The sequence below is a fragment of the Cyanistes caeruleus genome, chromosome 7, assembly GCF_971803275.1.
Source record: "Cyanistes caeruleus chromosome 7, bCyaCae1.hap1.1, whole genome shotgun sequence".
Taxonomy (NCBI): domain Eukaryota; kingdom Metazoa; phylum Chordata; class Aves; order Passeriformes; family Paridae; genus Cyanistes; species Cyanistes caeruleus.
In genome coordinates, this window is record NC_141707.1 from 2,312,007 (window position 1) to 2,338,896 (window position 26,890).

General features: G+C 52.3%; 1 protein-coding gene across 1 annotated transcript; it reads right to left on the bottom strand.

The window, feature by feature from the left end:
- Positions 1-255: 255 nt before the first annotated feature.
- On the bottom strand, positions 256-23,357 carry COL6A1 (collagen type VI alpha 1 chain). Its single transcript, XM_023930505.2, has 35 exons — positions 23,069-23,357; positions 22,191-22,320; positions 20,383-20,583; positions 19,934-20,093; positions 19,677-19,799; positions 19,565-19,585; positions 19,361-19,381; positions 19,220-19,264; positions 18,880-18,933; positions 18,060-18,104; positions 17,929-17,955; positions 17,622-17,648; positions 17,486-17,530; positions 17,209-17,262; positions 16,606-16,668; positions 16,069-16,131; positions 15,864-15,917; positions 15,743-15,778; positions 15,524-15,586; positions 13,538-13,600; positions 9,908-9,970; positions 9,142-9,204; positions 8,983-9,033; positions 8,863-8,898; positions 8,208-8,270; positions 7,698-7,763; positions 7,300-7,335; positions 7,172-7,208; positions 6,425-6,433; positions 5,444-5,577; positions 4,288-4,397; positions 3,842-4,025; positions 3,468-3,642; positions 3,072-3,101; positions 256-2,320 (listed from the first exon to the last, which is right to left on the bottom strand). Exons 1-35 carry the CDS (start codon positions 23,175-23,177, stop codon positions 1,710-1,712), a joined length of 3,072 nt encoding a protein of 1,023 aa, XP_023786273.2. The 5' UTR covers positions 23,178-23,357; the 3' UTR covers positions 256-1,709.
- Positions 23,358-26,890: the final 3,533 nt, after the last annotated feature.

A 26,890-nucleotide genomic window follows, 5' to 3' on the forward strand; every position in this document is an offset into this window, starting at 1 on the left:
CAAGTATCTCCACAGAGATGGAGGCAGCATGACTAAGAAGAGGACAAGAAACAATGTCCTGTTGAATGCTCCCACTGTCTTGGGGAACAAGTGACTTTGCATGAATCCACAGTGAAAAACTGTGACAAGCTCCAGGATTGTCACAGAGGTGTGGGGCCTAGGAGGTTCCCTGAGAACCTTTTAGAGCTCTCTTAGGATGTAAAACTAAGATCTGGGAAGGAGGAAGTCAAGTTGGACAAACACCCAAGGAGAGTGTGGAAAACAATTTATTTGACAAAATTCCAAAGTGGACAATTTTAGTAAAACACAGGCATAAAATAAAACTAACTGGTACAATGGGGTTTTGGATACAAAATAAAGAGTTTGGGGTGCCAATACCTGGCAGTCGCTGTTGGTTTCTCGGAAGTGCATGAATTCATAGCAAGAGCACCAATGGAAGCACTGAAACAAAATCTCACCACATTTTCTGTGTGGTCCTGGGAACAACTGTGTAAACACCAAGGGCCCACATCACCCACATAAGTGATAGCACCTTTGTCAATGTATCTGTAGACTGTGAGTCACAGACCCTGGGAGATGATGGAAGCCTTTCCCTTGACTTCACTGGGTTGAGGATGAGGCCTTAATTCAATATATAGTGCAGTTAGTGGGTTTCCCTGGAGCCCAGGTGCCTAACTCCTAAGTGGTCCCATAGAAACAATACTCCAAGAGAGCTTGTTGGGAATAAGTCAGCTCGGCTTTTTTAAAATTAAAAAAAAAATAAAAAATAAAAAGTCCCACTAACTGGGCTCAGAGAGATTTTCCAGAATGGAGCTTGAACCATAAAACAAGTTATCAGGTTATTAATGAGGTTCCTGGTTTCACTGTAGGACCATGAGATCAATAAGTGAAGGAGTGCAGTTATGTAGCTTCTTTTAGGGTTTCCCCCCTACCCAAAGGCTGCTGCCCATCTTTCCTTTGGTCGGTGTCCAGCCTCCCTGCCCTGAATGGGAGTGTCAGTGCTGAGGGATGCTCCACCACCCATCTCTACCCCAGCCCTGGGAAACAAGTGTCCCATCCCCTGGCCCTGGAGGCCAGAGATGCTTGCACACAGCTTGGGTAGTGCAGTCTAGCCCTCCCTCCTCCCCAGGCATGGGACATATGAACCAAACTTGACCACTGTGACAACAATCCCCTCTTAAAGCTTGCTGAAGTGTGAATATTTCACTTGAAGCACAGCATTAAGTTAGGATCATTGTAAGCTGGGCAAGTGCACAACTCTGTGTGAAAGAGAGAAGGAAATGAACAACATAAAAAAAAAAGTAGCTAAAAAGAGCATAATCAGCCTTAAGAGACCAGGCTAGATCTTAGTGGTACAAAAGTCCTCATCCTGATTCCTTCCTGGCAATAACACAGTAGGATGAGGCTGGTATTTGTATTCTGATGGCTTATTGATGGGTGTGCTTGTGTTTTCCTGCTGTGGGGAGGGAGGGCAGTTGTGGGCAGTGAGGGAACTTGAGACTAACAACAGAGACACAGATGACAAAACAGAAGGAGAAGGGAGGGGACTACGTACAGCCAGGCTGTGGCACTTGGTTATCTGCGTAGATGTAAATCCTCAGGTTGATCAAGAATACCATTAATTTTTTTGGGTTTTTTTTGCTTTGTTGGTTTTCCTTTTTAGGTGAGACAGAAGCAGCTATGGCTTTGGCAGAAACCCACCCAGACGCTCAGTCAACAGCTATCTTCCTGGAGACAGTTTGGTAGAAGACACCACGCAGCAGAGAGGTGTAGTCAGGCACACGGAAAAGGTGCCGCTCCCCATAAGCCACGTCGTAATCTGTGCTCTTCCCTGTGACCAGGACACGGATGTTTGGCTCGTTGGCTTGGCTGCCCACTGCTAGCACATATATCTCAATATCAGCCTTCTGTGCATCCTGCACAGCCCTCTCAATGGCCCTGGCAGTGATCCCTTGGGAGTGTCCATCAGAAAACACCAGTACCCTCTTCTTGGCTGCAGCACGGGTAGAGCGCCGGTACAGCTCTGTGATGAACTGCAGAGCGGAGTTCACATCTGTGGCATCGTTCATGAATTCCATGTTGTCGATGGCCTTGGCAATGACTGTGTAGTTGTACTGGAACTGAGCTTCCACTTTCTGCTGATTCCGGCCACTGTACTGCACCACCGAGATGCGCACAGAGTCGTCGGTGGGCTTGCTGGCTTCCAGGAACCGCTCCGCCAGCCGCTTCACAAACTTCTTGGTGGTCTCAAAGTTTTTGCTCCCCACGCTGGTGGAGCTGTCCACCAGCAGTGTGATGTCTGCTGGCCCAGTGAAGGTGACTGCAAGGGGAAAGGTCCAGGGCTTGTTACACTTTGGCTCTTCCATGAAAAGCCGATGAAGTCACTGGCTGTCTCACAGGCTTCCTGCCTTGTCAGACTCAGGAAATCTCCACTCATACTAGCTTTCTTTTCCCTGTCCTAGTGCTGTCTTACACTTGTCCTCTCACCCATTCATTCCTTCTTTTATTTAGTTTAGGATAGGCTGTAGGTGTTTATTTGGCTGAGATAATCTAGTGACTCTTGTTTAAATACAGTGGCTCTCCTTGCATGTCTGAGGAATCACTTCATCCTCCTCACCTCCCTTCTTTCCATGGAAATTCTGAGGACTGAATTTGCCTCTGACTTGGAGGTGTACTCCATTAAAAGGTGTACTCACTTCTCAAGCACCTTTCTCCAATATCTCCAATATCCCTGCCATGGAGATGATTTTGCATGTTCTTCTGCTGCTAGATAGTGGAAGTATGTAATGAGGTCAGTTGCTAAAACCTGGGAGGGTCACATTCTTTCACAGTGTCCTCTCTAGGTTTGAGATGCCAAAGAAAAAAACCACCTGAGCTTTAGCCCAGCTGCTTTGGGCTGGTGTATGTGAGAGACCCTGAGAGTGTCTGACAGATTTTGCTTACCTCTCCAGCCCAGGAACGTCCCTGTTGCAAGAGGTGCCCAAGCTGTGCATCCCCACAAACACAAACACCCATTTCCCCCATCACAGCACCCACAGCCCCTCACTGTGGCATGAGGAGTCAATACTCACTTGGGCAGGTGTAGTCAGGACATTTTTTCTCTGTTAAGAAAACAAGAGAGATTAATGTCACCAGCTCACCCAGGAAAAACAATTGTCCCACAGAACCACAAGAAGGGACAGAAGTTCGCCTGCAGAAGGTGAACACTCACCTTTGCCACCTGTGCAAAGGCTATAAATGTGCATGAAAAATGGTGTGGACCGACATATCCTGCAACAGGTGAGGATGGGGACCTGACCACAAACTATTCTGAGATATGAGATGCCCTTGTCCCTTATTTAACTAAATTTCATCTCTATTCTCTTCCCTCACACCTGCTTAAGAGTGTGACTGGGGGGACACAAGGGAGGCTATTCTGCGTTCCTTGCCACCTTTTCTATTGCCTCCAGTCACCGCCTTTCACCCACCTTGGCAGACATATGAGGTGATGTTCTGCAAGAAGGTGTCATCCAGGAGCTCAGCATAGTTGTCCCTTTGAATGGACAGTCCCGGCCTGGTTGGTCTGCTTAAACATGCGATGTCATTCAAGTGATCTGGATTTGGAGGGTTCCGGAAAATGTCACCGATCCCAAGGGAAACCACCTGTGGGGAAGTTCAAGTCCATCACTGGATGCATTCATTATCTAATGCATTTATAACTGCGTATGCCTGCCACTTTGTGAAGGTGCTTCTAGCGACACCTGTGTCCTCTGCCTTAGCCTTGCATAGCAAGGACATGGAGATACCCTGAGAGCCTGCTGTGCTGCACAGCTTCTGCATGGCAGGTCCCCTGTGCCCTTACCGGGGTGACATCGCACAGGGAGTTGAGTGGGGTGGGGTCCCGCAGGGTGTCAGAGCGCCCGTCTGTGATGACGATGGCTACGCGCTTGTCGGATGTGAACCTCTGCAGCAGGTTGTCCTTGGTGAACTGCAGAGCCTCCCCAGTGTAGGTGCCCCCAGCAATCCACTGCAGGTTCTTGACTGCCCTGCAAGGACAGACACCAGTGAGCCTGCCAGCCCTGTCCATGGCTACTGGAGGAGCCAGAACATGGCTTGTGACCAGGGAGACACCCCTGCATGGGGATTTGGGTGGAAAACTGGTGAGCTCCTTAGTTTAGCTTCAGCACCACTTATGATGCCACCTTCCACTAAAGGACATTTAGATCATTACAGCTGCAGGAGCTGCTGGTCCGGAGATAGAGGATGGGAAGTGAGTAGGTGTCCCTGTGTCAGACCCCACAGACTCACTGCTTGAGCGCCCCGATGTTGTCAATGTTGGCATCCCCCATGGCCACCAGTTCTTGTGTGTTGTCATGGCTGTACTGCACAACGCCCACACGGGACTCCCCAGCTTCAAACTGTGGGGCAGAACAGAAACCAATTAGGGGCAGATATTTCAGGGGAGCCCAGAGGCTCAGAATCCTGTTAATGGTTTTTCCTGAATGCCTTCTGATGTTTCTCTTCTGCCTTATTCTAGGCAGGCAGAGCCTTGCCAGGAGTGGAAGCACATTGGGACCAATTTGGCAAGACAGTAAGTGAAAGGAGACCCAAACCTAGATCTCACAGCTCACTGGTCTCAACCTGGACTCTCAGGTACATGGTGAAATTCTTGGGATTGTCCTGTGGGCAGAGTCAGGAGCTGGACTTGATCCTTGCATTCCTTCCAACTCAGGGGATTCTATGGTTCCATGAGAAGATCTGTTTTCAAGACTTCTGGTTTTCTTCCAACACAGTGATTTTGCTACCCGGCTCTACCCCTTCTACTTATTACTGGTTCTTTGCCATCCAAAAAGCCCTATGTATGCTCCCCACACAAGTATTCAACAACAGATTATGTGCTTCAGATGTAGTTGGTTATACCTTCAGGAAAGTCTGGATTCCCAACAGCCCTTCAAATCACAGAAGTAAATAAGACATACAGCAGGCTACCACAGAGGACTGAGGCAGAAGAGCAAGCATTTGTGTCCCTCTTCAGACTGAAAGACTCACAGGGGACAGGATTGCTGGGTTTGGGTTACAAGGGTCATTTTTAGTAGAGTGCTTAACTGGTGACCTAAATCCAAGTTCGGGGGCTGGACATCAGAAACCTCCAAGGCACTCCAAACACCTGAAATGCTCATCAGGACGAGGGAAAGACTGAGACACTGATTGACTGCTCAATGAGCCATCCACTCTGGGATGTGAAGGAAACAGTCCCTTTGCCCCAGAAGAGTGAAACGTCTATTTCTTGACAACAAACTGCTGTCTAACCTCTGTCACTTTATGAATTTGGGAAGACCCACCCCCAGCTTGAAGCCAAGCCTGGTGGAGGCTTTTTGGAGTGGAGGGTCCTCTCCATTTTCCTGCTTGCAGTGAAAAATAAGTGAGTGCATGCAAGGATGTCACAGGACAGTGGAAATCTCACCTTGACTCGCTCATCCTTGCTCAAGCGGTCGATGACTTTGATGATAAAGTCCTTGGCAATCTGGAAGTTCTGCAGGCCAATGCTCTCCGAGCTGTCCAAAACAAACAGGAGGTCGACGGGGCCACAGGTGCACTCTGGAGCAAGGCACAGGAAAGGAGGGACATGTTTTGCAGGGAGGCATTTCCAAGGGAAGCAGCTGATGCCTGCTGCAGCCCTGCACAGCTGGATGCCTATGCTACATCCACCCCCAAAGCACAGTGTAAGTCAATGCAGAAAAATAGCTGCATAGGAGACTTGAGAGCCAGTTTACAAATTCTTCCAGGTGCATTTGCTTCCTAATAAGACATGGGGCATTTTCAGGCTGTGAGTACCCTTAAACCACACAGTAATTATTCCATAACCCATTTCCTTGTAAGCCTTCTCACTTCTTCCATTCACCCAGCCCAGCAGGATAGAGGTGACACTGGTCGGCTGGAAGAGGCTGACTCAGCTTGCTCTCTTCTTTCTCATAGCTGGAGAACATCATGTGCCTTTGGCTCTCCTTTCAACTTCGCAGTTCCCTTTTTGGACTGCAAACCCAACCTATCACAGCAGCATCAGGGAATAAAGCCCAGCACGTTCCTCTGCTGACCAGCACAAGATTTGGAAGGAAGAGGAGAGCTAGATCCACAGTGTGCCCAGAACAGACATCCCAACTGCAACATCCAGCTGCAAAAAGGGTGGAAAAAAATCACCCTGCTAGCACAGGGCACCCTGACAACCATTTTCAAATTGCAGGACTCAGCCACATCAGCTTCTAATCTGTGTGACACCCTCAGGGATTGCTTCCTGCCCTCCTCTGCCTGGCTCATGCCTGGTTGTCCCTTACAGGCTCTCACTACATCTCCATAGCAGAAGGCAAGGAGCAGGGAAAGGGAGAGGTGCAAGGAAGGAGAAGGACTAGCAAATGTTCACAGAGCAACTTTGCCAAATAATACTCACCACAGCAAGCTAGAGGAAAAAGGAGAGAAAGAGAGAATATTAAAATGCTTGACAAAAGGGCTTTTCACACCCTAAAGTAGACTGCAGGATTGTGTCTCTACAAACCCACAGACACCTGGTCTGGACAATCCAAGCTCATGGAGGCTTCTCTCCCACTTGAAATATCTAGATTTTCTCCCATTTCAGGTTGTGATGCCCTGAACTGGAGCACCACACAAAGCAGAGATCTGTTTCTGCACATGCTGATGTGTTCTTAAATCAAAATCAAAGTTAAGTAAATCACCAGAGTATAGAGCTCAAAGTCAGCTCCCCTGTGTCCTTCCATCACTTCATTACTGGCCGTGGGCCAGAAATCCTCTGTAAAACACATGTGCTGCTTCTCTCCATGGCAGGACACCCCAAACCAGCCCCCCCTTTCCCAGGGGGTAATATTAGACCATGATATTTAGAAAAAAAAAAAATATTGCAAAATGGCCACTCAATGATTTTACACCACTTTGCTCATATTTTTCCTGTACAGAACCACAGACTAATCAGTCTGCATCATGTACAAGTGAGATGCAGTTGTATGAGCTACTCTAGAGATGGAGCTGGAGGTCCCTGGATCAAGGGGACTTAATTGTGGCTCATGAAAGGGGAGAGATGCCCATGGATGGCATTCCCCTGCCTGGGGACAGGGAAAAGTCAGCTGTCTCTTGCTTAGCAAGGCACTGAGCAGGGTGGGAGGAGAGCTACAGGAATACTCACAGCACATCTTCATGATGATGTCCAAGATTTCACATTCCTGAAAACAGAGGAAAATAAATGTCTGATTAACAGCAAAAGCAATGCACAGCGCAGGCCATCAAACAGCAACCCAATCCTGTCCCACTCACATCTGGTCCTGGAGGCCCCGCGGGTCCTGGTGGTCCCTGTCAGACAGAAGCACAGAGGAATTACAGGAACAGTCAGTCCTCTCTGTGGCGTACTCTAATGATACCTTGCCAAGCAATGCAGAGTTGTGAAAAGCCTCTTGGCTTTCACAGTTGCTGGCCCCTACACTGGGCTTGGAGCAGGGACATCTGCTTGTTTGCATGATGGCCTGGTGCTGCACGGAGGTGGAAGGAGGTGATCCACTTCCACATGTGCCATGTACACCCAGGTGGGAAGGCGGCAAGCACACACAATGTGTGTGCAGGGCTGGGTGTTGCTCCCAGAGCACCCAGAGCATGAAGGGATGGAGGGACGGATGAAGGGATGCATGCCACTGGGGCCAACCCAGGTCCTTACTTACCGGGGGACCTTCACGTCCCCTGTGGCCCTTTGCTCCTTTGATGCCACTGGGCCCAGGGGTCAGGTTCTGGAATGAAAATGAAATCAAAACTCATAAATCTGTATGTGTCAGGGGGTGGCACCTTTCCCTCCAGATGTTTGATGAGCACTGCTTCACCAATAAAGTGCAATCTGATGTTGCTGTATGAGGACTTGGAAGGGGCACTGGGGAAATCTCCCTCCATGGGGCAGTGATAAAGCTCAGATCACAAGTGCCATCATCATCAGTGCCACCTGGAAGCACACACAGCCTTGCAGAGGTGATGCCCACTTCATCTTAACAAATGTGGAGGTTTGCCAGCTGTCAGACACAAAATGAACACCTGGAGGGAGCTCCCCTTGCTATCCATCAGTCACTACTCAGAGGCAAAAGGCAAAAGATAAAGTCTGATAGGCTCTGGCCCATCATTGCCCAAGGCTCCTGCACTGTGCTCAAAGGAAAAGATGATCCAGCATTGCACGGGTTACTCACATCGTTGCCAGGGTCGCCAGCTTCCCCTTCATCACCTTTAGGTCCAACATAGCCTTTTGTTCCCTGAAAAACAGTACGGATGAGACTGCTGTGTGACTGGCTGTTGTTAGTGCGGTGAAGCTGGTGCTGGTGTGTGGTGACCCTGGGAAAACTGGCTTGGGATAGGGGTGGAGAATAGCACACAGGCTCCCCAGCAGCAGATTTCAGTGCTCTTGGTGAAGAGAACTTCTTAGGTGGCTTTCACTGCTACAGAATCACAGAATTGTTTAGGTTGGAAAAAACATCTAAGACTGAATCCAACCATTAAGCCAGCACTAAATCAAGCCCCTAGCACAGAGTCATCCAGCTCCCCTTGGTGACACTCCCAACCCCAAACTCTGGCTCTGGGACTGCTTCGGAGAGCACCCAGCCCAAGCTGCTGCCCTTAGGTGCTACAGCCACAGCACTAGAAGCATCCACTGCAGGGAGAGGTGGGAAGAGAGAAAAGAGGATTTTGGAGGACCAGGCTGCTTCAGGGAGCCCATTCCACCATGCAGCTGGCGGAGAAGCTCCAAGTGCCAAACCACCACCAAGGGCAAATCCTGTGTGGAAGAGGAAGCAGCACACCTACGTTAATTATTTAACTCACTTATTATTACATTAATAATTAACTCACATTAATGCCAGGGTTGCCTCTGTCTCCTGGCTGCCCCTGGAGATGGAGAAAATGAAGTGTGTTAGATTGGACAAGTAGACGTAATGGTATTATAGTTTAAAGGCAGCACAAAAAACTTACTGGGGCACCTGTGAATCCAATTGTGCCATTCCCAGGAGGACCATCCTCCCCCTGGAAAAGAAGGCAGACATAGATGAGATAAAGAAATGCAGACCCCTCAGATAGCATGGCAGCAGGATGCTGGTCTTCTAAGTGTATCGCCCCAGCAGCACCACTCACCCTTTCTCCCATCAGCCCAGGGTCCCCAGGCAGCCCAGGTGCTCCAGGCAATCCCTTTGGGCCCTGGAAGGGGTAGAAGAAGGAGTCAAGCATTGCACAACATCATCTGAGCTGGGAAAACAATTACTTCTGAGCAACATGAGCCCACCATGGAGGTGTTCTGCTTATACAAGAGCAATGTGAGGATTTAGATTAAATAGCAGAAATAATTTCTTTACTCAGAGGCTGGGGAGGGTGTGGCACAGGTTGCCCAGACAGGCTATGGCTGCCCCATCTCTAGAAGTGCTCCAGGCCAGGTTGGACGGGGCTTGGAGCAACCTGGGACAGTGGCAGGTGTTCCTGCCCATGGCAGGGGGTGGAACAGGATGAGCTTTAATGTCAGTCCCAACCCAAACTGTTCTAGGATTTCTATGAAAGCCAACAGCTGTGCTTGGCTTCCCTTCCCTGGGGATCAAACCTGCTGGCAGATTCAGGTGGTTGCCTTCAGAAAGCATCTTCCCCGTGACAGGAAGTTGTGTGGTTTGTGGTGTGGCTATAACCTCTCTGAGAAATGACCTGTGGGGGGTGGGGGGAAAGGCAGCTGTGGCCTCAAGGACCCATGGAAACACCTGGATGTGCCTGCCAGGAAGCCAGTACTGGAGTCTGTAGCTATAGGTTCAATAGGGTTCCAGTATCCACAGGATTTGGGGAATGCCCTAAGGGGCAACACTTGCTGCTTGTCCCTGCATCCCCTCCCTGCAGAAGGTGATGATGAAGCAGCACTGACCTCACTGCCGGGGGGGCCGTCATCTCCCCTGTAGCCTTTGGGTCCTTGGGGTCCGGGCTCACCCTAGAGAAACACAGAGAGCTCTCTCAAAGGGGTTTTCTCTTGCTGCCGCTGCTGCCCTCAGGGACTGGTCCCTTTGTTTCGTGATTTGATGGGTAGAGCCACCCATCGGTGAGTCAGCTCCACCTTGAACAGCCCCAGAAGGGACCTATAGATGAGGGTTAATACTCATCTATAGATGACTAGGGGAGGTGCCCACTGAGAGGTAGATCCTGTCTGAACATAACCAAACCCAAAAGTTTTCTGGGCCAAGGTGTGACACCGCAGGTATGGACTGAGCATCATGTGCTTTCAGTGGCAGCCGAGACCCCCAAAGCCATCCCTCTCATTCAGAGCTCCCCTCAGTAACAGAGGACCTAGTGGGAAGAGGACCAGGGAGGATGGGATGATGCTTTCCAGCATCAAAGCACAGCTGTGTGGCACAGTTGCACCTCATTGGCTGTGACAGAGGTGCCCCTGGAGGACAGTCCTTGGTGCAAGCACATCACCCTGAAGGTGACACAAACCTCCCATGCCTCACAGCTTGGACACATCTGGGTCACAGCCAGGGTGGCTCTGGGGAGTTTCTGTCCTCAAGAGGCTGCAGAGCCCTGTCAGCGTGTGCTGGAACAGACCAAAGCTGTCACACTTCCACATCTCATCTGGGCAACAGCTGCTCACTCTGCCAGCTGTGGGGCTGGCCAGAGACAGCATGAAACAGGAGAGGGGACAGGAGAAGGGTTCTTCTCTCTGAGAGCTCCACAGACATCCAAGGGAGCTCCTCCACCTTCTGCTCAGTGCCCACAGCCCTTTGCAGGGTTTGCTTTCCGGGAGGTGGGATACAGTGTTGGACAATGACCGGGTAGACATCAAATGTTCAGGCAGCATTTTGCGTGGAACTAGGTGTGCAGCCAGTCCCCAGGTAATGGAGAGGTCACAGAGGGATGCAGAGAGCTGGTGCTGAACACCCTTTTTCCAAGGAAAGGTGTCCTTGTGGGTCTGGAAATCTTAAAATCACACAGTGCAGAGCTCCAAACTGCTCTGAGGCATGTGACCTTATTTCTGCACAAAAGCCCAGAAGAGAGAAATCTTGGAAGGAAGGACAGGAACTTGTGATCCTTCACGCCAGCCAAGGCTGGAGCCACGGCACCCTTGGCTCACACTTGGCTCACTCTCATCTTCACTGCAGCAGCACAGCGGAAATCCCTCATGGCCTCAGAGTAGTTCATGATGGATGACACAGGATTTTAGGTGAGGAAATCTTGTCCAGTACTTCCCTGGGTGCAACAAGGACCCAACAGAAGGGACAGGCACTATGGCCAGGAATAGAGAAGGGCTACCAGACCTGTCCACGAAGCTCAGGGAAAGAGTGCGCTGGCCTTTAGCTTCTCTCAGATAGAAACAGGATGAAAGGGAGTCACAGATTAGTGGGGGCACTTTCCCCTTGCCAAGAGGAAGCACACTCCAAGGTCCAGAGCTTGAAGATAATATGGCTTGAAAAATACTTGTGTTTGCCAAGGTCCCACTCTTACTCAAACCTAATTATGCATTTATTTTTAATTTGGCCTAACACAAGCATTCTTCTTCAGCTCATGGAAAAATCATACTCACTTTGCAACTGCTTTTCAAATCTCCCTGGAATGGTGGAAGTGCTGGGACAGCCTCTGGCCTAGGGAGGCACCGGAGCTGCTTTTGTAATGCTTCCCTCTCTGACAGGGGTTTGACTCAAGTTCAGTGGTGGGGAGGGAAAACTCATGGCCCACAGGCTCAGTGACAGCAGGGAGAGACCATTCTTTTTCTTTCTCCCCAACAAGAATAGCTGGTTGGAAGCCGGGTCTATCCCAGGCTAGCTCCCCACCATGCTTGCATCAAATTTCTGTCTTCTGCATGGTCTTTTTCCTCCTTTGAACCTGGAATGTGCCTCTATCACACAGAGAGCAGCTCCATCCCCAACCTCTTTGCTGGCACCAGCCTGCAGCACTGATCAGTGGATCATTGCATGCACACATCCAAAGAGCTGCCTTCCCACCAGGGCCACCTCCTAAAAAGACACCTGAGCAAGCTGGATGCTGCCAGACTCTCTTTGGTTGCAGCAGGATCTCAGCTCCACTTCAGGATCTGGGCAATAGCAGACCAGTAGGACCTAGACAATCCTCCTGTGGGGATTTGGTGCTCTTCACTAGCCTAAGGCAGGTTCAAGGGAAGCCCAGCTCCAGGCAAACACAAGCATGGCCTCTCTCCAGGCTGTGGCACAATGCAGGTCTCATGTGGGAGTCACTCATGCTGGGGACAATATGAATGCAACAGCCATCCCTTCCTGGCTGTTCTGCACTCCAGATCTTCTCCAAGGGCTCTTCAACACCTGGCCAAGCAGAAAGGAGTTTAAAACTGTCTTGTATTTGTCTGCACGCTGGCCTCCATGCTTCACCTCTTATGGGAGTCCCGCTCTGCCAGTGTGGGAGTGTTTATCTTGATGTGTTCCTTTATCTTGGGATCCACCAAAACTCTGATGGTATAGGTAGAGGGGGAGTTGTTCTACAGAGCCCAATCCAAGGGTGATGTCAAAGTGTGATTGCTCAGGTTCAAAGATCCTGTTGGCCATTACAATTTGTGCCATGGCCATGAAGGATTGACCCAGCAACACCTCCAGACCACAAGTTATCAGCTGGGAAGAAGGAGCCTTCAGCTGTGCAGGCAACAGAAGCCTTCTTCAGGCTGGAGGTTGTCACCCTGAAAATTAAACCTTCTGATAATGTTTTCATAGTTTTAGTTACTTTCCCATGAAAGTCCTATAAACATAAGTTGTTTTTCACATTCCTTCTAAGAAACACACTTTGATGGATGTTTCTCGTGACCAGTGTGCTTGGGAAGGTGGCAACTTAATTATCCAATCCCTGGTTATTGTCAAGAATCTATAAATACTGGAATCAGAGAATGAAGGCACAGGTTTTTGTTCTGATACTGGGAGTGTTCGTGTGAATCATTTCATGTCCTTTAGTGACAGGAGGTGGCCAACCCTGCTCCCCAGCAAGTCCGTGCGATCCGAGATCTGTTCCTTGAGGCACACAAGGCACAGGTAGACCCCAGAGCAGGAGGGCCATGCCTTGCAGTCAGCAGACTTGAGGAACACTGGCTCTGGGAGAGGATGTCTCTGCAGGATGCCAAAGGTGTTAGGGACACTGCTGGAGGCCATATCAGGATATCCTCACCAACACAAGATGTCTCACTGACACCCCTGACTGAGGTGAGCAGCTTCTGGACCCAGGCCTGAACATTTTGTGTGTGGCTGCAGCTTGCACTTGCCAGTTTCCAGTTTTGTCAGACATGTTGACATGTTTCCATGGGACTGGGAAATGGTGTGCAGGTCGTTCTGCCACAGCCCAGCAGCCAAGTCTCCATCATTTTGGCCCTGTTCATACCCTGGGTTCTCATAGAAATCCCCGCCCTTCTTCACCAGCTTTGCTTCCTGGTCTGGAAGATGCTGGGAAGTCAGCCCAAGATGCTGTGGCATCAGTTAGACCCCCTATCCTATTCTCCGTGGTGTCCCAACCACTTCCATCTGGGATCCAGAAAGTTAAACCAAGCTCTTACCTGGTCACCAGGTGGTCCAAGGGGTCCTTCCCGCCCTTGGTCACCAGGTGGTCCGGGCTCTCCCTGAAATCACACACAGAGGGCATGAGAAGCACAAAGAGGAGCAGGTGTAAGTGCAAAGGGACCTGTGTGCAGTGGGGAGCAGTGGTGCAGCACCCACAGTGGGATGGAAATGTAGTCATCCAAACAGGCAGGGGTTTGAGGCAGATTCAGGAATTGAGTAGGGAACTGTCAGAGGTGGAGGGAGATAAAGACAGGCTAGTGTGGCCACCTTTCATCCAAGACAGCCCTTTTCCTTTTAGGAAGGCCTTGTGAAGCTTGCATCCAGGTGACATTTTCCAGCCCGTTTTGTGCCAGAAAAGCAAAAGTGTGGAGAGATTCATTTGCAGATACACAGACCTGGCCCAGGAGCCAAACCAGTCACACTGCACCTATGGCTGCTCTTCTAGAGCAGCTCCTGCCCTGGGAAGTCTGCATGGAGAGGAGCACAACCTCCTGGATAGCTGCATCCTTCCTCCAGCCTGCCATCCTTATGGAGCTAAGGGGATTTCCATGGGAATGAGCCACAAATGAAGAGAGAGACACCCTCACCTCTCACTGCCAATGTTCTCCCCTCTCCTTTGCTAAACTTTGCTAATCCTGAACCAGGGCTGTTTGCAGAGAACTGACAGCCCAGGAGGGTACAGAAAACAAACCTAAGTCTCAGTAGTTTTGCACCCCAAGAGTTCCAGTAGAAGGAAATATCCCACAGACATGGCTCAATTCCCTTTCACTGAACAGCCTTCCAGCAATCCAGCATTTGCATCCCAACAGGGCAGTGTGCCTGCCAAACTCAGGCTTGCTCTGCAGCACCCTCCCCATCCAGACCCATGGCCAGGAATGAGCAAGTCAGGGAGGCAGAGAAGAGGGGAATTTGAGGGAAGTGGATGAGAGGTTGGTGACCTAATGCTGTTGTTTGCAACCTAGAAGCGTCCAGATGCGTAAGCCAAAAAGCAGATATAAAGTACAACTTCCAAATGGCCCCGAGACGTTCCTGTCAAGATTACACAGCCTCGTTCTTGGACTCTTTGGAAGGAAGCATCCCATTGTCTGCTGAACAATTTAACTTCAGGATACTGGCATGCTTCCATCTCCCGCACATCTGCCCCGCACACCCCATGTGGCAGCTCTGACACTCCCTGAGCAGTAAACAGGAAATGGGAGGTTGCCAGAAGCCCCCTGCCAGAGCTGCTCCCTCCCCAATGCAGACCTCTGCCCCCCTCCAAGCTGGTGCTGGGCTCTGGCTGTTCTCACTGCAGGGACAGGGGATGAGTGGTGCAACGGTGGATGGGGATATGGGATGCTGCTCTGGAATGCCCTGGCTCCCACCACCCACACCCCGCACAGAGCACCCACTGCCCCTCCCTGTGATGTGTGTCATGGCTGTCGCTTGCCACATGTTTGTCCTGATCTGCTAAGAGTTCCTGCCTGTCCCTCCCATGCTCATGCTTGATGACTCACCCAAGCAGGCTGGAAACATACTTTCCTAGTGACTCCCACTCAAAAAGGGAGGGAAGAGTGTTCTCACTTCCATCCACACCCACTCATGCCGCCCTGTTGTCGATTGTGCCTGTGCCCTCCTGCCCGAGCCACTGGTAGCCCACGCAGCCCCTGAGCACCCAGAGGAGGACACCTTGATTCTTTTTTCTCCATTAACTAGTTTTCCAGCTGTGAGGAAGGAATTGACAGCTGTTCACCTGCTCTTGGCTTGCTGGGCGTGCTCTCCTCTGGATTTTGGCTGTTTGGTGATTACCTGCCAGCATAAAGGGGCAATTTCTGGGGAACAACAGCAGGTCCCTCCCAAACTGGCAGGTCAAGGCACTGAGCTTGCCTGCTGGCCCACAGGCTGGTGGAGTTAGCCACCAGACACCTATTCCCAGCCCCTGGCTTCCAAGCATCACCCCACTTGCAAGCAGATGCAGAAGGCTGCCCTGTGGGTGCAGTTACCAGCTCTCCTCTTGGCCCGCGATCACCCGGTGAGCCTGGGGGTCCTCTCTCTCCATTGCTGCCCTGCAAAGAGAGGGTGGCATCACAAAGTCAGGGCCTGCTCCCTGCAGGGCAAACCCCTCCCTCACTGCCCACCTCTGAGTAGGCTCAACCCCAGGCCCCATCCTCCTCTGCCAGAGGGTACTAGCCCCTGCCCTGGGCAGAGGCATTCCCACTTACCCGTTCTCCAGGAGGACCATCCTCACCTAGAGCACCCTGTGGAGAAATGAGAGGGGTGGTCAGGGGCTGGGGTGGTGGCCAGTAAGCGTAAACACAGGGGCACCACAGATGGACAACTCACCTCATCACCAGTCTCTCCTGCTGGTCCAGGCTCACCCCGGTTCCCAGGAGTGCCCTGCAAGGCACAGGGATGCAAATGAGAAGTCAGACAGTTCAGGAGCAAAGCCCTGCACACTTGGGCGAGCTCTGATTCAAAGTCCAGGCTGGAGCAGGAGTCCTCTCACAGAGAGCAGAGGATGTTCACACAAGGGTGCTTCTTCACCCACCTTCTCTCCAGGGTTGCCAGGAATCCCCTGTCGGCCAGGTTTTCCATCATTCCCGGGCTCCCCCTGCACAAGAACACAAAACACCATCAAGACTGCATCCAGCAGTAGATTTCAGCTCCCACAGCACAGAGGCTGTTAGGAGCCACAGTCCACCCCAAGCTTCTTTCTGGATTGTGGTGTCTCCCCATCCTAGCAGTTCCCTCCCTACTCCACTCTCAGTGAAAGCCACCTTTTCACAGCACTCCCCTGATATCTCAGGGATCCTTTGTACCAGGCTTGTGGGCACACTGCGGGTGATGGGAGCCATCCTCTAGTGAAGAAGCCAGGTTGGACAGGGCTTGGAGCCCACCACTGGAAGGTGTCCCTGCCCATGGCAGGGAGTGGTATGAGATGGACTTTAAGGTCCCTTCCCACCCAAACCATTCTGATTCTGTGATATGCTTTCCCCAAACAGTGCAAGGAATTTCTGTCTCTTCCTCCTGCAGAAGAGGGGTCCCAGCATCCCTCCTCTGTGTGAGGATGGGCACAGCAGCTCACCTTTGCTCCCTTGGGTCCAAAAGCACCAGAATCTCCTTTCGGTCCAGGTGGGCCTTGAGCTCCCTATTGAAATTAAAAGCAGCATCAGTGAAACCTGAACTGGTGACACCATCTGCAGGAAACTGGGCATGGACTGAGCATCCCAGCAGCCTGGCAGGTGGCCATTGGGATGGACAGGAGGGACATGGCCAGAAGGGACTCCTACACCATGGAGCCATGCAAGAAATGCTGTACCCACACTGCTGAAACACTTCTGAAGCTCAGAGGAAAATGGCAGAACAGGTGCTTTTGGGCTGCTGTAGCTGTGCTGTAGCTGCAGCGACACCCATGCCACCACAAGTGTGTCATCCCGGGGGCATGGAAAAAACAGGGAAACTGGGGAAATGCAGTGTCAGGATAACGTTTTCCAGAGCTGCATCCCAGGCAGCCCCAGGGCAACTGGGGACAGCTTCTATGCAAGGACTAGGTGGACTGCCTCAGGGTCAGCCCCAAGGTGCCATGCTTGGGATAAACATCACAGATTTCCAAGCAATTCCCTATTTCCCCACATCATCATGGCAGAGCTGTTCACTTGCATGCAAGGGGCACTCACAGGGTACCTACATCAAATCCAGGTGAGCCCTTGCAGCCAGGTAATCCGGGGTATCCAGCTTCACCCTGTCAGGCAGCCAAAGCAGGGGTTCCCAATAAGTGACACTCATGGGAAGACCCCATCCATCATCCCAGAGCCCTGGAAGAGACATTACAGCCCCATCCCTGGCTGGCAGATGGATGGCCCTGCAGGGAGGGAATTCCACTGCCCCACAGGCTTCATCTTCAGACCCCACAATGGTTTTGGAGGGGCAAAAGCCTAACAAAGTGCCCTGGAGCAGAGATTTACCTTCATGCCATCAATGCCATCAATTCCACGTTTGCCTTTCTCACCCTGAAATAGAGTACAAGGACCATGAAGTGATTCCCAAATTCCCAACACCTCCCAAACATCAGAGAAAAATGGTGCAAAAGCAGAGTCTGACCTTGGCTCCTTTGGCTCCTCTTGAGCCCTGCAGAGGGAAGGAGAGAGGTGTCAGATATCCACTGAGACCAGATCCATTCCCCCCCACCTCAGTGCAGGCCTCACACCAGCTCAGTCTGAGGGTGCAGGCATTCACCACTCCTCTACACACTGCTGGATCCCCACTCCTGGATCAGGCAGTGCCAGCAGGAGGGGTGGATGTGGGAGCACAGAGCAGACCCCAAGACCATGGAGCTGCAGGGCCAGTCCATGCATGGGGACACAGGGATCTCCCCCAAACATCCTTGCTACATCCTTGCTGTCCTCACCTTTTCTCCTCGGCTTCCTTTGTCACCCTAGAGAGGAAAGGAGAAAGGGAAATGGCAGAATGAGAACACTTGCAGCACAAAGCCTGTGGCCTACCTCTGAACCACATCTTTAAGCCTGTAGCCCCACATACCTTCATTCCTTGGTAGCCAACAGGTCCCATGTCTCCTGGCCTGCCCTAGGGGACAGAAGCACAGTCTTACAGCAGCAGATACAGTCGCCACCATGGGACAGCATCCCCCCAGACTCTTGATACAGGGCTCAGCTGCCATTCTCTCAAACAGGAGTCTCTCCCACAACTCTGCTCCTTGTTTTCCTGGTCTGGGAGTGCGAGGTTGTTGTGGAGGGCCAAGAGGATCTGCCTTCACCTCCACCATCTCCAGCTCTTCAGGGAGGTGAGGGAAACTGGGTGCTTGGGGACATGTCATTGGGGATGTAAGGCAAGGGCAGAAAACCCTTGGGAAGGAAAAATACATGGCACGGGGTTTCCAATTTGGGAATACGCAAGATGGGTAACTGCACACTCATGTGTGTGGGAGAAATGTGCCTCCCAAAAATAAGTGTGTCTAGTAAAATAAAAGAGAGAGGAGGAGGAGGAGGAGGAGGAGGAGGAGGAGGAGGAGGGAAATAGTTTCCTCATACTCTCAGGTTATTTACCAAAGGTTTCCATGTAACACTGCTGTGCTTGTTGTGTCAAAGGATGTGGGAGGGAGCCCAGAGTCCACCCCTGGGCTGGCACACATGAGTCAGAGATGTGTCCTGCAGGAGGGACAGCTATTTTGGGTGAGGAACAAGGAAGCCTTGTAGCAAGAGGAGGAGCCACCCCACTGCACAGCATGACTGCACAGCCCATGGAAACAGGGTGATGCTGGTGAAGATGTGCCTGAGAGGTCTGGCCAGAAGCAGCCAAAAAACAGCCCCAGTACAGTCACGAGGGCTGGTCCTTCACTTACTGGGTCTCCAGCCTCTCCTTTCTGGCCAGGAAGACCTGGCTTGCCTCGTTCTCCCTGCAATACAGGACAGAAACACAGTTAGTTCATCATCCCCAGGAACAGCAAGATGACCTGTTGAAAGAAGAGCAGGGAGGATGGGAGCAGAAATGCTCCATGGTTACAGGGAGCAGGATGGTGCTGGCCACATGGGAGCATGGTGTGGGTCCACACCCCACACGTGACCTTGGAGGCCTTTTGCAACCTTCATGGTGCTATGATAATGATTCCAGGTCTCTGAGCATCCCCAGCGAGCCCATCCCACTGCCCCAGTCCCACAGCATAGCCACAACCACTCCCTCACCTCATGGCCACGGTCACCAGGAGGTCCGAGGGGCCCTCGGGGAGGCTGTAGGAGAGAGATTTGGGTTAGACCAGCTGAGACACAGCCTGGGACCACAGAGATAAGACGAAAGGGGACAGGGCTCTCAAAAGTCTGACTCACCTGGCACTCAAAGGAGCAGCACTGCACAGAGGGAAGGAGGAAACAGCATTAGAGGAGGGGGCAGGAGCAGGGGCAGGCTGCATCCTGCTTGGGGAGGGCTTCCCAGATTGACAGGGGTTGCTGCAGGGCAAGGCTGTGCCACCAAGCCCCACTTAGCCGTGGGACACCCACAGGTGACAGGCTCAGTCTCAGGGGGACACTCACCAATTGCTCCGTGTTGAGTTTCTGCAAGACAAGAAAGCAAAGGGAAGGGGTTTGAGAGGGACAGGGGGTCCTGGGGAGCGGACAGCCTGGGGAGGGGATGAGCAGTGCTCACAATCATGTCTATGATGGTGTTGATGGTCTCCTCCACATCTATCTCCCGGGTGGGCTTCAGGCTGGTGGCAGTGAAGTTGCGGCGGTAGGCGTGGTCTGTGGCAATGATGTTCAGCCTCTGGTCCTGGGGGTGGGGAGGGCAGAATGAGACCTGCAGGCACCTGTGCAGGCTCTGAGTGCCCCTCCTTTATCACACTGAGGCTCTCATGGTCCCATTGAGGACCCCTGCTAGGAGCATCCCTGCTGTGTGGTTCCTACCAAGTGGTTAGGGGAGATGGCAATAGAGAACACTTTGATCCCCAGGAGTTTGGCTTCGTTGGCAGCATCATCCAGGCCTCCACAGGGCTCCTTATAACCTTCCAAGGGATGTCCATCAGTCACCACGATCAGGTATTTATTCTCCTTGTGATGGGACCCACTGGAAGGGTTTAAACACAGGATTTAATGTTGAAAGGCATTAGCCAGAGAGGAGTGGTTTGGACACCTGGGGACACTTGCCCCAGACAGTGCCCCAGCCTGTGGTCAGGGTGTGCCTCATCTCAGCAAAGCTGGAGCAACTTTGCCACCCCTGTCTTCACGCCGTGACCTCTCTTTCCAGTCTGGGGACAGCTCTGCACAATGCACAGGGACGTCCCAACCCAGAAGCTTCCACCCTACACCCACCAGAGCCACACCACCCCCACCCCACCACGGCCTCGCTGCCTGACCCAATGAGCAGCTCCTCGATGCCGCGCTTTATGGCACAGTCGGTGTAGGTGCCCTTCCCGATGTAGTTGATGGTCGACACGCGGTTCTTCAGCTCGCTCTGCCCGCTGGGCATTGGTGTGAGGCTCTTGATGAGCACCACCTCATCACTGTAGTGCAGTGCTCCTGCGTTCCACACCAGGTTGCGGTCGCAGCGGTAGTACCTGCATGGACACGCCAGGATATGGGGTTCGCTTTGCTCACACCAGCACAGGAAATGCAAATCCTCTGCAGAACAGGGATTTGCCAGGGCTCCCTGCTCTCCTGCAAAGCTGGGACATGCTTCCCATGCAAAGCACAGCATGGGACCCCAGGGTAGCTTGTCCCATGGGTGGAAGAGCAAAGTGATGCAGTGGGTGGGCATCTGTAGGGATCAAATAGCTTGGCAAAGAGGCTTCTGGAAGAGGTGCCAGGGACTGGAGTGGGGCAGGAGGGGCTGAGCCAGACAGCCAGGTCTGTGTGTGTGTGTGCGTGTGCAAGGCAGGTAACCACTCAAATGCCCTGCAAAGAAGTTTTCCATTGCCAGTGTTAAAATCAGAGAGGGATGCCTCTCTTGGAAGGATGCTCTGGCCTGGGGAAGGATGAGTGTGTGTGTTGCAGCCCTGTCCTGTGCACTCATACATCCAGCACCTGTGACTCCCTGGGACAGAGGCATCACCTATGCTTTGGCCACTGCCCCAAAAAAAGTATTTTCAGGATATGGGGACCAATCCCAAAGGAATATGATTTATTTTCTCAGTAAGTGGGGGCCAGTCCCACAGGAGTGGTACTGCACATCTTCTCCCTGCCCAGCAGGAGCTGTCCCAAAGCCACCTGAGCCTTGTCCACTGCTGTTCCCTCCATCCCACTGCAGGACTGAGCCCAGGGCCTTGCAAAGGGGAGAGAGATGCTGCACTGATGGAGGCCTGGCAAGTTGCTCCCAAGCACAAGGCTCCTGGTCACTCAAGGCCCTGTGAGACAACTCTCCTTCCTGGGCAATGGACAGGTGAGCTGTTAACCCCCTCCTGCCCATCCTGAGATAGGACATTGCCCTTCCAGCTGGTGCAGCACTGGGACATCCCCACAGTGCCCTTCTGGGCACCTAAACACATTTCCCACTGCCCTGAGGATCTCAGCGAGACCCACGTTGTGGTGCCCCTGTGCATCCCTGGATCTCCTGCTTGCAATCAAGCCCAGCACCACCCTCTCTGGGATCCGGGAGCTTTGGTCCTCCTGGGCATCCCTGGGTGGCCTCCCATTGGGAAAGCCGGGGTCAGACTGGGGGTGGTGGCTGCGGAGGTGGATGAGGAGGAGGCAGATAAAGACCTGGGGAATGGGGTGGGTAAGTGGCACGCAAAGCTGGGGTGCACCAGTGGCAACAGAGGGTTTGCTCTGCAGGGTGCCTGTGAGTGCTGGGTTTAATTCCAGAGGTGTCCTGCTGCCAGCCACGCAGCTGGCTGGTTCTGGGCCGAGTACCAAGTACTGCCTTGGCACTGCACAGTAACCACACAGCCACCCGGAGGTGGTGGGATCGGGCTACCATGTCAGCCACTCCAGCAATTTCTGTCTTTCCCGAGGGTGGGTGCAAGCAGCCCTGGTAGAGCGACTGCTGTCAGCACAGACAGAGCCAAAACAGAGCAGCTGAGAACCTGGAGAGGGAGGAGAGGCTCCCCTCCCCAGCATCCCTGCTTTCCTTCTTTCTTTCTGTGGACAGACACACCAGGGGGATCTCAGTATCCTGCCTAGCAGCTTCATCCCCAAAGCAGCCCAGATAAACCCTCGGGGGATATACCTCTGGGTCAGCTTATCAATGAACCGGTTGGTGAAATCTTTCACTTGTGTAACCAGGTCCCCAAAAGGCTTCACCCTCAGGGCAACACTCTCTGAGGTGTCCAGGACGAAGAACAGGTCCACGGGGCAGTCTGGGAAGAAGCGGAGAGGCAAGAATTGACATGCAGTCCTGCTGCATTGCCTCCCCCTCCCAGGCTTCCCGCACTGCCCACCCCGTTTTCCTCCTAGCAGGCTCCTGGGTTAGGGGCTAAGGGGAATGCTTTCACATCCTAACCCGCTGGGCATGAAGAGTAAGCAAGATCACTTTTTCTCAAAACATAATTTTGTGGCATCTAACACTTTCCTATACTTTCTTCCCTGTTTCCATTCAAAGGATATCTTTGCAAGACCTATACTACTTACTATACCAAATAACATGCAGCTGCAGGAACCACTCAAAAAAAAAAAAAAACCCACCCCTTTTAGCAATCAATGCAAAAAGAAAGAAAGAAAGAAAGTAAAAATTTTCTGACACTTCCTGCCAAAAATATAATTTTAAGAAAGAGCACTAACATAAACTTCCTTTAAGAGCCAGCATCCCACTCAAAATAGTTCAGAAAGCTGGACTGGTATCCGCTGTTATCCCCCTCTCCTGCATCCCACTGCTACTGCTAACTCTTGACCTGACAGAGCCAAGGAGAAAGAGCCTAAAACCACAAGAAGTGGGTACTTCTTGCAGATCCTCTCTAATCCTTCACTGCACTCCTCAGCAAGCCCAAATGTCCTGACAAATCTGCGGTGTGTCAGCAGCAGAGGCACGCATCCCGGAGGGAAACAGCAGTCGGGCTTCTCTGCTGATCCTGGGAAGGAAAATCACCCTGGAAAGCATTCCAGTCTTACCTTCTGCACTTGAGACTTGGGTGATGATTTCTGGGCGCTGAGCACATGAGCCCCCCCACAGGAAGCCGGCTGGGAGCAGCAGAGTGAGCAGAAAGTCTCGCAGCTTCATATTTCTTGGTTCAGATTACCATCGAGCTGGATCCAAGGAAAAAAGCAGAGAAGGAGAACCCAGCAGCTGAGCGAGGCTGCGGTCCGGAGGCAGGAGTCGCTGAAGATTTTTTTTTTACCGCTTTCCCCTTGGTTTCCGTGGGAGGAAGACTTAAGGGTGAGGAGGAGACTTCTCCAGCCTGAGGACGGAGGGAGGGATCAGGGGGTGTCAGCAGTGAATCAAACTTAGGCAGCATTTCTCCTTACCCTTATTATGTATGTCACTGTACCTACAATGGCAGCCTGGCCACCGGTGGCTGGGACCTCCACAAGCCTCACGGGGAGCCCTGGATCAGGTGGCGTCCAGCCTTGGGGCTCAGCCTGCTCAACAGTGGGGCTTGGGGCTCCTGCCAGCACTTTCCTCTCAGCTCCTGGGCCAAGAGAGCTGTGACAGGGGGACAGGCATTCCTATCACGTCCCAACCTGTACGAGAGCTGGCCTGGGTTCTGCCAGGGGAGTCCCCACTGTGCGGCACAGCTGAACCTGGCCCAGGCATGGGGGCACCATGGAGGCACAGCATTTTTGGTGAAACACTTTCTTCCCTGACTTTCAGGGCTTTCTGCTCAAGCCAGTCAGGAGCAGGAGAGGCTTATTCCTGAGGAGGAACCCCCAGGGGCACCCCAGAGTAGGAACAACCCCTCTCCCCAGGGCCACGCTCAGAGCAGGGAGTTGGGAACGGGTCAGAGCTGTCAAGGCCAGGAGGTAGACGCAGGAGCACAACTCCTTAGGGATATCTGGAGATGAGCATCTTCCCACTCTGTAAGATGGCAGGAGAGCCTGAGGACCTCTACAGCAAGGTGGTATCTACTATCTACTCTTTATGGCCAGAGCTGGAGACAGTGCTGGAGAAGTCCCAGGTCCTGTCAAACCCCCCATCACAGTGGGAACATTATTTGCTATGGAGGGTTGGGGGAAGAGGTGAAATACCTTAGGGCTGACCCCAGTACAGCTGCAGCTGTAACTTGCTCCCAAAAGCACAGGAGGGCACCAAAAGCTGTCATTAAATAAAACATTGACGGCTCCAAAGAGCAAAGAGTCAACAACACAAGCCCAGCAGGCACAAACTGTTTGCTCACAGGCTGTTGGCAGGAAGGCAGCAGGAGACCTGTCACACTGGGGGACCGTGCAGGGCTACTGCCACCGCTGTCACCCTGCCTTGGCATCTGACAGCATCTTTGTGGGGATGGTCAGGAGGAAATGTTGCAGGTTTGCCTGTCAGCACCCCAAGTTGAGACAACTCAGAAGAACCCAGAAGCTCCACTGATTACAAGTTAAAACAGTGAAGGAGCTTGTCCACTCTACACAGGCAGATACGTCAAATAACGACTCTTTGGATAAACAGCTTCCAAAACCAGCAGAAAATAATCTGCAGACTGTGCTGAACTGAAGCCTCATGAACCAAAAAAACTTCAAGCACCATTTTTTTAGCTCCAACACTAATTTACAGAATAATCTGAGTTGGAAGGGACCATCAAGGATCATCAAGTCCAACCAGCCACCCAGGCACTGAGGTGTGTGGGCTTTGCCAGGCTGCACAGGTGGCACCAGGATATGAGAGCACCGCAAGGCAAATTTTCACAACATCTCAAACCTACTGAAGATGCTGTCCCAGAGAACAAGTGTGCCCAGGGACAAGTCCTGCTGCCTGACACTTCATGGCTTTACCAACACACCTCCTCGGGCTACCATAAGGGAACTCTCCCGGGATTTTGAAAACCAGCCAGAAAGGGGTTGCTGGGAAGGGACCTGTCTTCATGCACCAGCTCAGCAGAGTCATTTCCTCTAGCTTTCTGCCTTCCTCACTCCCCTTCCTTCATAGGGGAATATCCCAAGCAGAAGAAGAGCCTACCTCCCCCTGCCTGTGGGCAGGGAAAAGCAAAGCCCTTTTGGGAGCAGCTCTGCAGAGCTGGAGCAAGCTGGAGGCCAGCTGGCCGTGTCAGCAAAGACTTAATGATTGTGGTATGGCCTGTGCAAGGCGCCTGCTGACCATAAAAGGAGCTGAGCAGCTGCAGCCTGTCAGACCCCATGTGCCCCAGGGAACTCCCCCTACCCCGCTGGGGATCCCAGTCCCTGCCTGGAGCCCAGCCTGGCCCCCCAGGGCTGTCATCAAGCACAATGTCCCAGGAGCATCTGACCGGATTGCTGGACTGGGGTGTTGTCTCCCTTCCAAAGCATTTTAAGTCATTGTCTTTCCCAGGTCTGTGGTGCTAAACCACGGCCAACAGCTAGCAGTGTCCCCAGGACATTGAATTGCCATTTCCTTGGAGGAGTGTGGGCTAGTTTCGCAAGAAAAAATCTGCTCCCAAGTCACTGGCACTAGCAGCATGTCATTGTGTCCCAAAATCCAACAACACGTGCCTGTGGAGGATGTGCCCATTCCCTTCCTCTTCAGATAAGGCCAGGGACATTGAGCCCTATGGCTCTGTCTCCCCTGATGGGAGCAGGGGACCTCCTCTATCTATCAGCTTCCCTCTGGAGTGCTATGAAGATGAGCAAGGCACCTCCAGAGTGCCTATATTCCCCAGGGGATGGGTGTTCCCCTTCCCCACAGCACTGCACTAAATTTCCAGTCCCATTCCAGACCAAAATGGGCACTGAAAAAATAAAAAAAGTGCACTCAGGACAGAATTTTTGCTTCTTCTCCTCCCAGAGATTGAGAACAGAATGAGTTTGCTCTGTTTTTCTGATATTAACTCTTCCATGTAACCTTTTCTTCTCTTTAATCAAATCTACTTGGAAATGGAAAATTGTGCTAACATAATAAATGTGGTAAGGAGCTAGAATTAATTCCCATTGGAAAAGCCAGGATTGAACCCATCAGTACATACAGAACCAAAGGGTGCTTTGGAAAGCAGGGAAGGACCAAGCACCAGGTTGCAGCTGGGGCTACTTTGTCCCCTCAGATAGTGCTGGGAGATGCACCAGTTAGGGAACACTGAAATTTCCCTGGTTGTTACCACACAAAGCACACCAGTGCCCTGCCAGCTGCCTGAGTCATCTTTGTCACCTTCCCCCCACTGCTGGGGATGTGATGGAGCTAGTGATGGAAATGTTTGGGATGATGGATGTTCCCATGTGTCTGGTTACCAGGGGCTGCAGCAGCTCCCCAGACTGGCTGTAGGACGTCAAGGTGTCTGTCTCAGCCTCCATCCCAGAGTCCTCCCCATCTCCATGCTCAGTTGTGCACCACCGGAGCAGCCATGCTGTGAGCCCACTGGAAAGAACGTGGCTTGTGGTGCTTCTGCACATAATAATTCAGCTTCCCACAGTGGATCTCTGCAGGAGGAGGCAGCAGAGAAATCCCTCCGAGCAGGATAACATCACCTCTCCCAGAGGTGCCCTGGGAGAATCTCACCATGGCAGAGTGGGCCTAGGCAGCACCTGAGGAGGGTCTGACATCCTCCCACCTGCAAAAACACCCAGTGGAAGAGACAACCCATCTTCCAAATGCCTCGACAGTCCTATGAAGTGTCCCCCTGGCACCCTTTCCTTGCCAAGGGCTCAAAGCCACCCCGGAAGACACAGCCCAGCTGGGCCATGGTGCTTCTCCGAGCCGGTGACCTGGTGTGAACTTCCCTGCTGTGCTGTGTGCCAGCTGCGGCTGAGCTGGCCGGGGGGAGCCTTCCCTCCCCTCCAGCACCGTTTGGGGCTACACTCTTCCCTTCCCAAGACACC